The 14,827-nt window shown below is 37.6% G+C and overlaps 1 protein-coding gene across 3 annotated transcripts; it reads left to right on the top strand.

Moving 5' to 3' along the window:
• The first annotated feature begins 698 nt into the window (after positions 1 to 698).
• On the top strand, positions 699 to 13,797 carry arfip1 (ADP-ribosylation factor interacting protein 1 (arfaptin 1)). Of its 3 annotated transcripts, XM_058640600.1 has the most exons (10): positions 699 to 959; positions 3,409 to 3,800; positions 6,966 to 7,064; positions 8,053 to 8,146; positions 8,727 to 8,828; positions 9,869 to 9,981; positions 10,266 to 10,487; positions 10,635 to 10,792; positions 11,363 to 11,537; positions 11,634 to 13,797. In XM_058640600.1, the coding sequence occupies exons 2-10, from the start codon at positions 3,411 to 3,413 to the stop codon at positions 11,787 to 11,789; spliced, it is 1,509 nt and encodes a 502-aa protein (XP_058496583.1). In that variant the 5' UTR covers positions 699 to 959; positions 3,409 to 3,410; the 3' UTR covers positions 11,790 to 13,797. The 3 variants fall into 3 exon arrangements, with proteins under 3 accessions (XP_058496583.1, XP_058496584.1, XP_058496585.1); XM_058640601.1 differs by lacking the exon at positions 8,727 to 8,828 and having other exon boundaries at positions 700 to 959; XM_058640602.1 differs by lacking the exon at positions 3,409 to 3,800 and having other exon boundaries at positions 702 to 959.
• Positions 13,798 to 14,827: the final 1,030 nt, after the last annotated feature.

Below are 14,827 nucleotides of genomic sequence, written 5' to 3'. Positions count from 1 at the left end.
TTGAGAGTTGTTACTAGCTAACAACTCTCTGTAATAAATACAGGGTCACAAAACTAAGAACTATGTATTTTAAATTACCCGTACCCTCTTAAGCAAATGACACACATTAAAAATAATAATAATAAAAAAAGCATGTATCCCTTTAATTAATCCCAAACAATAGTGCAACTACAGACCATGTACATGCCTTCCGGTTGGACGTTCATACGTGGTTGAAAGACAAATCCCAATCATTCGGTTTAATATTGAAAAACAAAGACACAAAATAGTACATATAATAATAAAAATAATAAAAAAATGTTAATAGTGTCAACATAGAAAATTACCTCTTTTATTACCATGGATGGTTCTCCCTCACATTAAATTCTCAGTTAAATAAACTGTAATTTTAATATTGTTTTTATATACATATATACAGTACACAAAATTGACCTTTGACTCTTGAATATTGATAATATCTAAAAATGCATACATAAATTATCTCATTTATAGATGCATCAACCAGTCATCAGTCATCATATACCGCTTTATCCTCCACCAGAGGGTCGCGGTGGATGCTGTGCCAATCTCAGCTACATCGGGCGATAGGCAGGGTAAATAAGTAAAATAAATAAGTAAAATAAATGAATGGACACAAAGTGCGATGAGCAGCATTGGACAGTAGGGGGCGAGCGCGTGCAGTAAATGACGTGGTCGGCTTCAGATGACAGCCGGAGGCCCTGCTGTTGCGCTGAGGTTCACTCTTCCGGGGTTCAAACTACGAGTCCGCTGAGCCAGGGTACAGTGAAGGACCACTGATGATAAGTTTGTAGTTCATATGTGCAACATTTGCATCGACGAACAAACAGACAATTAACAAAAAAAAACGTCCTGTGCAAGAGGACGCTGAGGAAGACACCGGTGAACTACGACCACGGCTAACAGTCCACAGCTGAATAGTTAGCCACGGCCGCAGATAGGTAACGTTAACTAAACTTTTTAATCATCGCTGTATTATAATGACCTTGTGTTTTTGCAGAACCACTGGCATATTAAGATAACACTAACTATTCAAAGTTTTTTTTTTATTTTAAAGCGGAGTCTATCAATCCATCTCCGTCATCCGCGTAATCTGTTGTTAAGCTACGGTAACTTAAGCTAACAACACGTCAACGGGTCTGGTGCGTTCACGTTAACTTAATATGATTTAATGGAAACCTTTTGTTAACAGACAGTGAGAAGAAGTCACTGAATGGGTTGATACATGACTGTGCTTCAAACGCTACATGACACGTGATATAATATTAATGTATCCAGCAATTAAAAAAAAGAAAAAGAAAAAAAAAGGTTATGGTCACGTGACTGTGCAGCAACAGGTAATTCAGCAAGCACACTTTCCGGTGTGTTTGTATTTAACCAACAGTTGTTTTCCTCCAACAAATATTTACTTCTTAAAGAAATGAATGGGTTTTATTGGTGAGAAACTGGTTGAATGAACACATGAACGTTGGGAAGGCCAAAGGAAGGCGCTACTGATATTTACCTGATCATTTATTTAAAGCTGGAGATCACCATTTTGAACTAATTAGGGATGGGAATAGGTATCGGTCCAATACTGGTCAAATGCACTGGATCGGATATCAGACAGATAAATATCACATGCTTCATTATGCACGGATTGTAAAAATTTAGCTGTATAATTCTTCTTTTTAGGAAAACAATATTTGTTGCACAGTTTGAGAATTATCTTTATTATATTGTCTATATATATATGAAGCTTCTTGGTTCATGGTCTAAAATTACTGTATAGAACCGATATTGGTATCGGTAGATACTCAAGTTTGTGATGTCTAATGAAGCAATATATTGTTAAATAGGGAATCACAGAGTACCTCACGATACGTGGTCCACGATACCAATGATATTACGATACAATGATTCTCTGATAATCAATATATTGCGAGACAATCATATAGCGAAACATCACAACATCACACAACAAGTGCAGGATTTCTCTATTTATTCATAACATAGAGAACAAAAAGACACAGTTTACGCTGTAAACTCCCTCTTCTTTGGCCAGATATCTTCCACCCAAGTTTCCTTCATTCATTTGAACAGCGCCACTGCAAGGAGACATCAAGCAGCGACGCCCGGCCAGTGAAACTTGAAGGGACTGTTTACTTTAGTGTGCCTTAATTTCGATATGTATCGATTCTCGTATTGCACGAGGAAGGACAATGCTATATCACCAAATCTATATTTTGACCCTCTTACTATTATATATGCATATATATCTACGTGTATATATATGTATGTATGTATATGTATGTATATGTATATGTACATATATATGCACAGCACAAATCCTAAAGAAAACTTATCAAAGTTTTTTGTGAATCGATAAAACACACTGTAGCAGATTGTATCCGAGACAGTAGAATAGCAGATTTGTGATTTCTTGTTAGTAGCTTAAAGCTTCTCCACTCTGTTATATCCATTTGAATTTGTAAGACGCATCACTGCCTCACAGATTCATGGTTTGTATACATTATGTTCTCCCTTACACTGTCATTAAATCTGAGTTGATGTGCTAAGTATATGCTTTTCTGAACTATTCCATGCATAAAACTAGAGGTACAAAATATGGGTTTTCTATGACACGTGCTGTACTTTAAGAAATAGGGGCGGCACCTAGTGGCTGATATATTAAGTCATATTTTTCATCTCTTTGTTTGACAAATTTTCTATTTTGCCTATGTTTGACGCAATATAACAGTAATGATACTCAGAACTGCTTAAACTTACATTATTGAACATGTATTGTCTGATCTGTATTCTGAGTGGGCACTGCAGTGCACTTATATATTTAAAATTAAAATAATGTGTAAACATTTGGATGACAACATAATGTATCTGAGCTGCTGGCTGCTGGTTTCTGACAATATCAGTAGAGGCTGAGACAATAATCTACTGATGCTTATTATTATTAAAAAGATGGGAAAGGTTTGACCTTTACATACTAGATGTGTAGGTTTTATCACAAGTAAAACTGTCCCATCTGTTTTAATTAAAGCATATATGTTGTGTATACTACAGCTATACATGTATGTCATTGAACAGGTGTCTGCCTGTACTTTTTGTTCAAGATACCTGTTTGTGATCCAGTAGTTCTATCATTTCCAGGTTTTATTGTGTAAATTGAGTCATGACTTGATTAACAGGTACATTATTTGTCGAGGAGTTTCCATTACAATGTTTTGAAAAGACTTAAACAAAATATCTGTCTTTAAGTAAACAGACACTTGGTTCTTAAATATAATGGTATATGTAATAGGTTGGGACCTCGGTGTGGTGGTAGTGCACTTAAATCAGCCAGCCAACATGGTAGGACCAATTCATACCTTCCTATATTTTGTTTGTTTTCAGGTATGTCTGAAGTTAGTCTTGAACCTGAATCGGGGAGGACCTCAGCCGAGGACCCTCAGATGGATTGTGTGGAGGCTGACAAATCAGAGGAGAGTTTGAGTGACGATCTGAAACAGGAGAGTGTAGAATCCACTAGGGAAAGTGATCGCACAGATGAGGTGCTGTATGACATTGATATCGACAGCGGTGACGAAAAAGCTGATAACAGCGACAAGAATGTTCAGGAGGAGGAGAAGGGGGACGTTCTGGGGCAGAGTGTGGTGAAATGCAGGGATGATGGTGATGCTGCACAGGAGTCTGGCAGTGTAGACAAAGCGGAGAACGAGATAAATCGTCATATTGACACAGCTGAAACACCAGAGGAAAGTGGAAATGCTCACACAGGAACAAAGGTGATATGAACCTCCTTTTGGTAAATCAGCCATTTAACTCTAAACTTCTTGCCAAACCTCTCATACTTTTGTTGATGTTTTGACTTGGATATGCTGTGCTGGTGGTGGCTGTCTCTTTCCTATACAGTCAAATTATTATTGGTATTATATATTGCTATTATTTCAGCTTCTGTTCTGCTTTGTTGGAGGTTTACACGGGAAAAGCTGTTGTCGCTGTTGCTTATGTGCTTTTGGTGGTTTTCCTGCTTGTTTCCTTGTGCGTTTGCAGATAATCAAAAATGTGTTCAGTTTTTCCGATGTTTTTTTGGGCTTTCTCTTATACTGACTTACAAAGTATAAAATGTACCATCCAAGCACTTTATCAGGAACGAGCATGTTAGAACTGACTGGGTTAAACCTCCCTTTGCTCTCAGGAAGACGGCCTCAATTATTTGTGCCACGTATTTCACAGGAGGTTGGAAATGTTCTTTGGATATTCTGCTCCATGCTGACATGACTACATCACATAACATAACATTCTACCGTGTTTTTAATTCAGAGCTAGTACCTGGCAGGGCAACTGAAATCCTTGCCATGTCTATAAAAATAATTTGAGACTTGAGCCATTTTCGTGCTGCCAGGCGCACAGTTTGTCAATTGATACATTCCAACAGTGCCTTACTGTACGGTGAACTGATTCCTGCGGTTGAGGCCAAGGTTTGACCCTACTATCTCCCTGATAAAGTGCTCCAAAAGTGTATATACAGTGTGTTTAATTGAGACGCCGACATTATTTTTGGTTTAATATTCATGATTCCTGCTGCGTGTAAATAGTAACACTCCTCTACTGCCACATGTGCTGTCTTTTGTCCCACACTGACGTGGTGAGCATAAGTGACAGCATGCATGTAAGCACCCCTCTCACATTTAACATGCTAACGGTCACATGGTTGGCAAAGTGAATGGGATTTGGACTCCTGACTGCACATTCTCTGGCAGTCCTACATCTCTTGTCATTGGAACGTGTGAGGCTCAGAATGTGGGCTCAGTGTACTGTAATGCACAGCAGTATAATGGGATTTGTATATTGCAAAATCCCAACATACATTGGAACTCAGACACTTTACATAGCAAGGCTGAGAAGGCCGTACGTAACAGTTCACACAATGAGTTAGCACTTGGCATTCGAGGAGAGGAAAACAATCCTAACGGGAAGTAATCTGTGGCAGAATTCTTTAGCCATCTGCCTCAGCTGTTTGGAAAAAAAACAATCTTTTCTGTTAACCCCCTTATTTAGCAGTTATGAGGAAACAGAAACAAAGAGGAAAGATGTGATTCTTTCCTCTTTAGCTGACGCAGCTAATTGCACAATTACCTCATTGTTGTTATCCATCCCTCCCTGCTACTGCTGTCAGTTTAGCTTGTATCTAGGATACTGAGCTGTAGGCTATGGCAAACCACGACATGCCGTACCTTGCCCCTTCATATGCCTGATTAACTCAAAGCCATTTAAGTACGACTGCTGCTCCATTAGGCTGACACCATTAGTTGTTGACATTAGTATAGAATGTTTGCAGATGTTGGGTGGGATCATTTTGGCTCTGAGACCCCTGATCATTCATTTGCATACATGGCTGAATTTATTCCATTGCATATTTTTCTGTCCAAGAAGACAGTTAAGTTCTTGGACAGTTTTATTTCAGCTGGTGCTCATTGGACACAACCAAAACAGTGCTCAACAAATTGTTTGCTCCACTCTGTTTATTTACGCCCTTGAGACAAAAGTGCTTGTAATCAGAGATGTGCTTTTGCAGACGGCCTTTTTATACTTTTTGTGAGGACAATAAGGGAGGGAGGAGTCTGTCTTATCTGCAGTAGGTGGTTAAACAGGCCTAGTCTGTGCAGCATCATGTGGCCTTAAAGTATTCATGTGTGCCAGTGCCACATCACCATAGTCTCTGTAAAGTCTTTGTCATGGATTATGGAAGAGACACTCATTCATCTTATCCATCCCTTATGTATTTAACAATGTATTATTTAATCTCCTTTTTACCTTATACATACATATATATATATATATATATATATATATATATATATATATATATATATATATATATACACACACACAGACACATACACATATACCTTAAATCATGCAGTTGTTTAACGTAAAAAAGAAACGGTAGAGCTATTTCTTTTTAATTAGTTTATTAGTTTGGGCATGTGTTTTGTATCAATTTGACTACTAATCTTTTTAAGAGGTTATAAGGTTTTAGTAATACTCATATTTCCTAGTATTTTATTTTTTGTGTGCAGGTGTATCTACACAGGATTGTACAGTTTTAAGTGTACTAGGATTATTTTATTCACTAATTTACTAGAATTCGATATTTTCACTCACTTTTTACTTACTGTAAGGATTTGAAGCTTGACATAATTGACACTGTTAAAGGTCCAGTGTGTAAGATTTATTGATAATTACCCAAAAGAGCTCTATAGTTGTGAAGCAAGTGACCTCGTTTCCAAGTCCACAGTGATAAGGTCCAAAAGCATGCACTAAAACCAGCATAGCTGTATTTTCAGCCTGTAATAACAGTCAGCCAGTCCATTGTAGCACAAACAACTCATACAGTCACAAACTGTTGTCTCCACCCTGTGGTCTTTTTGGAGCTGACATGCAGCTAAACAAGCCATTTTCTTTTTTTTATCCTAGTGTCATTTGAATCCACAAAGAACAATATTTATAACCACGGAGAGATTTGTCCCGCAGCGTTTGCTCCTGTAGCACAACAGTAGACTACAAAATGACTTGACTATGACGTAAAGGGTTTCATGTGACAAAGCAATTGACTTTGAAAAGACCTGCACAGAAAAAAACTGACATGAGTGAGACATCAAGAAAGCAAATATTCTCTACGGAGCATTTCCATGGAGAACAGCAAGTGTTAGAAATCAATGGTGGATTGCACATATTCATGGGTGCTGCATTATGTTGTAATCCTTTATGGCCAATATAACTAATATCTTTGGTTCTACTATAGCACTGTCCACAAGATGGCAGTCCTCAGCTGTTGTGCCCCAGTAGTAGATCCTGAGTCCTGTTTTTCCTCAGTGGACAGCTCCACTCAGGTTGTCGGGGGAGGCTTGCTGCAATAACCTGCTTCATTTTACCTTCCTCATTAGGAAAGCACAATGGCTGATTCCCATAGAAGCTCAGCCGCCGAGATTCCAGTCACTAGCAATGGGGACCTGGATCAGAGCCCCGAGACAGTGTTCCAGAGGGTAAGAACTTATTTAGAGGCGTGAGAATGTATACTGACTAACCCAAGCCAAACCCTGCATTTGTCCTCAAGGTGAAAGATGATGTTTTTAAGAACAACATCACCTATTGTTATGGTATCTGTATCTGAGGTATCTACTTTACACCTGGATGAAAATGAACAGTGCAAACAAATGTATACTTCAGTGTTTGCAAAATACTCTAGCTCCAGCTTTGCCCGTTATTATGATAAAAAACTATGAAAGTATCCTTTGATTTCCTCTTAGCATAAGGAGATGTATTCAGATCACTCTCACTCTCACTCTCACTCTGACAAACAGTTTAAAACATAGCTATTCAACGTTCTATCATATAAGAAGAAATGCGTCACTTTTGAACAGTGTAAACTGAAGCATTGCTTGGTATTTATTCTCAATTAACTATAAATTATGTTTGAATTTAGTGTAATCTCTATGAAGTAATGATTATTTTCATCATCGATTGATCATTTTCTTGATTAATCGAGTTTGGCCCATAAAATGAAACATGTTCAGTTTTAATGATTTTTTTGTTATATGTAGAAAAGAAACCATAAAATATTCATGTTTAAATTCTCATTTACTAATTGATTAATAATTGATTAATCGAGTAATTGTTTCAGCCCTAAATTAAAGTCTACAGATGCCAGATTAAAAAGATGACACCTTTCTAAATGAACGAGTAAAGAACGTTCAGAGAAATTATTATGAACAGGAAGTATGGATCCTAAACTAGTGTAACTCTTTATTAGTTAGTGATGTTTTAACCGGAAAGATAGAGATTGATCACAATCATGATTCTACATTTTTTTTTGCTGGTTGGTAGAAGACTTACACATTTGAATTTAAGCATTAGTCACTAACCTCGCCCACAAATACAGGAAGTACACCAGACCTTTTGCATGTTCTTGCTGTATGTCTACCAGGAAATACAATAGCTGATAATACAATTCCTGATTAAATTTTTCCATAGGACTACCCCAGTGGTCTCGGTGCCCTTAACCTCTCAGACACATTAAACTTTTCCCCAACATCAGAGGGCATCATTGAATCAGGAGCATACAAAGGTAAACACTCCACTCCCTATTTTCAATACCATTTTCAGAGTTTGTGTGTGCATGCGTGTCACTGTAATGCACTCGCTCTCAGGCCCTGCCAACTTATGATATGGTTTGATTCCATTGTAACGTTCAGTGGTTACAAAACCACTTTTCTCTGTGTATTTTCAGTGGCTCCACGACTGGTTTTTAATCTTTGAAAATTGAAAGGCCCACATTTGAATTTGTAAAGGGAGACATCCAATTGAAATTAATGAGCTTCCTCTGATCTCTAGGTTGTAATGCTGTTTTCCTTTTCATCATCACGCTCTTATTACAAATGCAAATAAAAGTCTACCAATGGAGGAGCAAGCTGCTGTTGACCCTTTGCCACAATGTTGCCATGGATATTTTCCATGGTATTTTCACTGGATAAGGTCGTCTTTTGTTCCCAAAAACATTCATCTTGTACATGGGAAGAGAGATTCTGTAATTTAAAAAAATAAATAAAAAATGAACAGAAACTAAACGGTAGTGAAAAATCCCCCCCGACACTTGTGCGGGCAAGAGGACGACACACTAATGAATCATAATTGTGAATATCTCCCAGGGTCAGCCAGCCTGCCCACATCTCCTGTGGCACCTGTAGCTCCCAGCTCAGCTGTTGCTAGCCGCCTAGCACGCTCATCCAGCTGTAGTCAGGCTGATAAAGGTACCTGCAGCAGTGGAGTTGATAAGATTATACTGAATTGTCAACATTTGGACACTAACAACTGAAATTTGCTGTTCCTTTCTTGGTTTTTCATTAGTTTCTTACCCTCTCCTGGTTCCCGCAGGCTGTGCTTTAGTCATAATCAAACCCTTCTATGTCGCCTTTGGTTTAATTGCCTGGCTAAATTTTGCCTTCAGAAGTCTGGGCTAAAGGATTAGTCCTCTGCTTTGCTGGTGTTATTCTAAGTGTTTACTGCCTATAGGGTCATTTCCTTGAGATCAAGATGTCTTGATTTCTTCCTGAAACATTTGCTTTTAAGAAAACGGCTTTTAATCTAAATAGATTTTCCTGCTTGCAGCCTTTGTCCTTTTAAAAGTTGTCTTCCATGGTCCTGCTCTGTGGAGCCCCAAAACTGATAAAAGCTAAGACAAGAGATGTAAATAGGTGAATAAATGCTATTATTATGTGTTAAAATAAATGTCATACTTTGCCTTTGTAACACAAACTGATTAGGCTTTGGTTTAGTGAACTTGTAGCTTGAGTGAGTACCTACTCGTTTAGTTATCTAGTTTTTTAGCATACGCTTGTCAGCTAAAGATATATAGCATACTTAAACTTTACTACATTATTTAGAGTAAATTAATTGAATTATTTATTGATGAAGGCAGGCAGATACATTGAGTTTTTGCCAGATAACCCTGAAGTACATTTTGTCAGATTCGGGGCTCCGTATCTTTCAGTTCTTCCTTTTCTGTCCAAACAATGAAGCACTGTGTTTCCCTTTCAGAGTGGTTCCTCATGACTAATTGTGTTTTCACGTTGATCTGAAAAACCACAAGTTTCATCAGCATCTTCTAATGCCTTTAACTGAGCATTGTTGTGTGTGTTGCAGTTTGTCCGCAACACAATCAAATAACATTGTTTGATAATTGCAGCACTTAAAATCTACCCCTTTAATTTTGCACCAGAGCTTTTTTACCCCATTAATCCAATAGCATCATTACCTACCCTATCTAAGTGAATGAATTGTAATTGTTCAGACGCAATGCAAGCACAGTCAACGGCAGGAGCGATGGTCCTTTCTGATGACTTGAAGAACCCAGCCATTGAAAAACTGGATCTCGTGAGAAAGTGGAGCATCAACACATATAAAGTAAACCTCCTTGTCCTTGATTTATGTTCATGTCCTTTCCTTTATTCTGCTACCCCTCTAAGCCTTTGCTACACTCTTAATCTTAATTTTCAGTTAATTAGGATAAGTGAACTATACTATATAGCTGTCTTTCTTGTTTTAGACTTTGCAGTTACACTTTTCTCATTCAGAATCTATCCCTTTTCCTCCCATTACTTAAATAAGAACTCTCTTCACAGTCCCTTGTAGCATTTCAAAATTGTAGCCTCTTATCAGTGTGTGTTAATAAGCCTCTCCCCCTGCAGTGCACCAGGCAGATCCTGTCCGAGAAGATGGGTCGTGGTTCGAGGACTGTGGACCTGGAGCTGGAGGCACAAATTGAAGTCCTGCGTGACAACAAGAGAAAATACCAGAATGTGATGAGGCTTGCTCAGACGCTGGCCAGTCAGCTGTCCCAGATGATCAAGACACAGAGGCAGCTCGGCGATGCCTTCGCTGACCTCAGCCTCAAGTCACCAGAACTCCATGTGAGTCCATAAAGTTTGATAGAACACATATCGACCACTTGTGATCCCATAGGTCCCTCTTTAATTGTTGCAGTTGTTTTCCCGGTACATATTTAGATGAATGAATACTCTAAACACTAATAATATGCATGTGTTTGTGTTCTTCAGGAGGAGTTTGGTTACAATGCTGAAACCCAAAAGCTTTTGTCCAAAAATGGGGATACACTACTGGGTGCCATCACCTTCTTCATCTCTAGTGTGAACACACTTGTTGACAAAACAATTGAAGACACCATGATTAACATCAAACAGTATGAATTGGCCAGGTAACTTGAACAAATGTACAGAATGAAACTTAAATCTGTACCAATTAATAATTTTTAGCTACATGGGGGCAATGCAAAGTAAAAAACAGTTTTATTATCCTTTTAGCTCTGTTTTTGTCACCACCAGATAAAGAGCTGTGTTTTCTATCTTCTAAATACGTTTATACGCAATATAACTTTTATGTGTTAGTTCATTAAGTATATGCAAATTGACGTTGGACAGGTGGCATACAGTGGGTTTATTAGTGATTTTTTTGCTAAAGAAAAGCTTATGGCATCTGAAAATCTGATGAGAAAACAGCAGTTATGGGCCATAAAACCAAAACAATGAGCAGAAACTGCTGAGCTGTGAAACTATAGGGGCAACAGACATTAAAAGTATGTATTTTACTATTATTATTACAGACTGGTGGACTGGATGTGTGGTGCAGAGATTTGTCACGTAATTTTTTCGTAGCCTTACTCTGAACATATAACAGCACTTAAGCTGTGTGTATGAGTGTGTGTCCCTGCATGTAGTGATGTATGACACAGCTCTCATGTTGTGTGTAAATGATGTCGCATCCCTAGGGTCGAGTATGATGCATACCGCACAGATTTGGAGGAGTTGAACTTGGGGCCACGGGACGCCACCACCTTGCCTAAGATCGAGCAGGCCCAGCAGATGTTCCAGGTGCACCGCGAGAAGTACGAGAGGATGCGAAACGATGTCTCTATCAAGCTTAAGTTCCTGGAAGAGAACAAGGTCAGCTGGAGGCTAGCTCTACTCTGCCCCAACATATCAGCTTCAAGTTCAATGCTCTCATAATCTCCCTTTTCCCTTTTTCTTGCTAACAATCAGGTGAAGGTATTGCATAACCAGCTCATCCTGTTCCACAATGCCATATCTGCATACTACGCTGGAAACCAACAGCAGCTGGAACAGACACTCAAGCAGTTCCACATCAAGTTGAAAATCCCAGGTGCAGACACTCCATCTTGGCTGGAAGAGCACTAATCAAAGTTTGGGCGGTTTTGACATGAAAAACCCCCAGAAACCCTCTTCTCCCTTCAACTCTATACTTCACTGCCTTTCAATCTTTGAACTGTAAATCTTTTAACAAAACACAGAAACAAAACAAAAAACCACAATCTGTTTTAATCTTGAACAATTGTTCTCCTCTTCACCTTTGCAGGTCTTTCAAATCATAGGAAATGCACTTTTATATTGTGTCTTGACAAAAATGTCGAACGGGGAGTTATTGCAGTTATGGCCTTTTGTATTCCAGCTTATGAATGTTGTATCTCAGCATGGCAAACATGCTGGCTCTGTGAGGGCAGCTACAACTGCCTTTTTATTCACATACTTTTTCCTCTACACTCACCAGCTGACTTTGATGAGGATGCATGCTTTATCTAAAGGACTCTATCTCAACATGTTTATAAGATTTGACATGTGTTGTGAGAACAACACAGAATTACATTCATATGTCTGGATTATGCAAATGTACAAATGATCATTTTTACCAGCAAATTTAAATTAAAGTTGTAGTTTGATATTTTGGTAAATATGCCTATTTGCATTCTTGATTAAATGATTTTTGGCGTTCAAGGCGACAGCCAGGGGATGGTTAGCTTATAGCTTAACATTAAGATGGTAAAGGGGAGCAGTTAGTCTGATTCAGCTCCGAAATTAATCTTTTTATTGTCAAAATCCAAAGTGTAAATAGAAATCATGATTTTATGGGAGGTTTTGTACCTTAGGATTGACACAGGCAAGTTTCTTCCCTTAGTCCATTCCTTACACTAAGCAAAGTGGTACTTGTTTTAATAGACAGACATGAGGGTTTGGTGTATGGTCTGGATCCTCTTCTCTACTTCTAGTATTTCCCAAAATGTCAAACTGTTACTTTTATACAAATTGAAACGCACTCACATTAAATTCCACATGTTACAATGTGATTATTGCCTTCTTCATACTTGGTATTAACATGTCTCTTCCTTCCACTTTAACAATCGCAGTGCAAAAAGAGCTGCATGTGCATTTATTTGCATGTCAAGTGAGATGTGATCATAAGTGGACACATGTTAATCCTGGAAAATGTTGACCTGATGCTGCTTTTTAATCAATATTACCCCTATTTTTTTTAAGCATTTGCCTATTTAGCACACAGCTGAATAAGCGTGTTGATACCAGCCTTACGTGACTTGAATGTGCCTTGTTGTCACAAATTTGTTCTACTCCTTCATTCTTACTGGTGTTAAACAGCACCAGTTTTCAGGACTAACTCTTGATGGAAGAGAATGGACCAAATAAGCACAAACACACACTCCAAGGATATAGTTAAAACATATATCAGGTTTAAACACTCACAAATGTCACCTTAGGGGTTTTTTTTTTAAGTAAAAAGCTTCATTAACGACATAAAGTCTAAATCTACTTAAAGATGTGCAGTTTAATTAATGCTATTTATCTATATTGCGCATGTGCACATGTATTTTAGATCATTTACAAAAACGTGTAAGAATTGTATGGTATGTAAGGTGTAAAAACGACACGGTTACCCTGAGGAACTTTATCTTTTGTAAAAAATGAAAAACTCGGTGTCCATTACCTGAGCTGCTTCATAGGCTTTGCAGTATAAAGTATATTTTTCAGAGAGGACCCTTTTCACTCCTGGTATCATTTACAGTATAACTTATCGTGATGTCCTCAGTTTGCTCATTTGTACTTCAGCTGTAGCGGTTTGAGTGTAAACCTTGTACAACAATCTCTTCTCTTTTTTTCTTGAAATAAGTGGACATACATATATATTTGTAATTTCCTCTGTTTTATTTACCTTTTATGTATCTGTGACCAATGCAGCCATTTAGCTTTGATTTCCTGAAGACCTACAGTTTATTGTGTTAGTACTAGTGGGACATTTTTTAGTTATGAAACATTAACAAATGTTGATTCAAAAAGGATTCAGAATGTGGTGGTACCTCTGTGGAACAATAAAATTTTCTTTTCTCTTACTGTGTAAGTAATCGTTTATTGTACATTCATATTGACATATGGACTCAAATTGCTGTCATTGACTGAGGGTTTTTTTTCTTCCTCCAAATCCAGTCCCTTACAACCCCGCCACACCCACAGATTTACATCTGACAGGATCTGGTTAATCCCTTGATAGGCCTTAAGGATGTAGTTGGCAGCTTCAGTGATGCATTTTATCTGTATGTACATAATCAAATATGGATCCTCATAACTAGGGCACAGTTTGTGATGACCATACTTAAAGCAACAGGTCACATAAGATCAGTAATTATACTAAAATAGCTTACCCCTGCATTTTATACTCAAATAAAATACAAATAAAATGTATTATTATAAGTAATAGTAGTAATTAAGTGTGGTGCATGCAGGAATTGAGAATGACAAGATGTGAAAGTGTGCCACAAAAAGAGGTCACTATATACTGTCTGTTGTATTGTTCATTGTAGAAAACTAAATTGGTGAATGAAGCACTAACAAACACAGAAGGAATAACACCCAAACAATATGTGTTATTTATTTACTTTTTGAGGGTAAATAAGTACCATGCCTATACACTTTGACAAAATGCAGAGGCGTGTTTTTGTGTTGTTGGTAGCAGCATTTGCCTGTGTTTGTGCTCATCTTCTCAACCAAATAGTTTCTTCCTGGAATTTTGGATAAAGTGATTTTATTTTCACAATTGTCACAACAATGTTGTGAGTTGCAAAACTTTGGTCAGTGTAATTATACATACATACATTTCATCCCCTCATGTTGGCCCCATACCCCAAAACACTGGAAGTAGTGTTTTTATTTTTATATTTATCCTGATTATACATACATATATATATGTATACATATATATGTATATATGTATGTATATATATATATATATATATATATGTATGTATATATGTATATATGTATATATATATATATATATATATATATATATATATATATATATATATATATATATATATATACATAAACCCAGAGACTTTACTCAGAACTCATCATCATCACTGGTTGCACCA

Source organism: Solea solea, chromosome 10 (assembly GCF_958295425.1).
Source record: "Solea solea chromosome 10, fSolSol10.1, whole genome shotgun sequence".
Taxonomy (NCBI): Eukaryota; Metazoa; Chordata; class Actinopteri; order Pleuronectiformes; family Soleidae; genus Solea; species Solea solea.
Note: the sequence above shows the minus strand (reverse complement) of the source record. Positions and strands in the feature narration are given on the sequence as shown.

Bases quoted from the DNA above. Each gene is read 5' to 3' on its own strand.
- arfip1 (XM_058640600.1), top strand. From the start codon at position 3,411: ATGTCTGAAGTTAGTCTTGAACCTGAATCGGGGAGGACCTCAGCCGAG. The intron at 9,982-10,265 runs GTAAACCTCCTT...CTCCCCCTGCAG, and splicing joins GGAGCATCAACACATATAAA to TGCACCAGGCAGATCCTGTC. The intron at 11,538-11,633 runs GTCAGCTGGAGG...GCTAACAATCAG, and splicing joins AGTTCCTGGAAGAGAACAAG to GTGAAGGTATTGCATAACCA.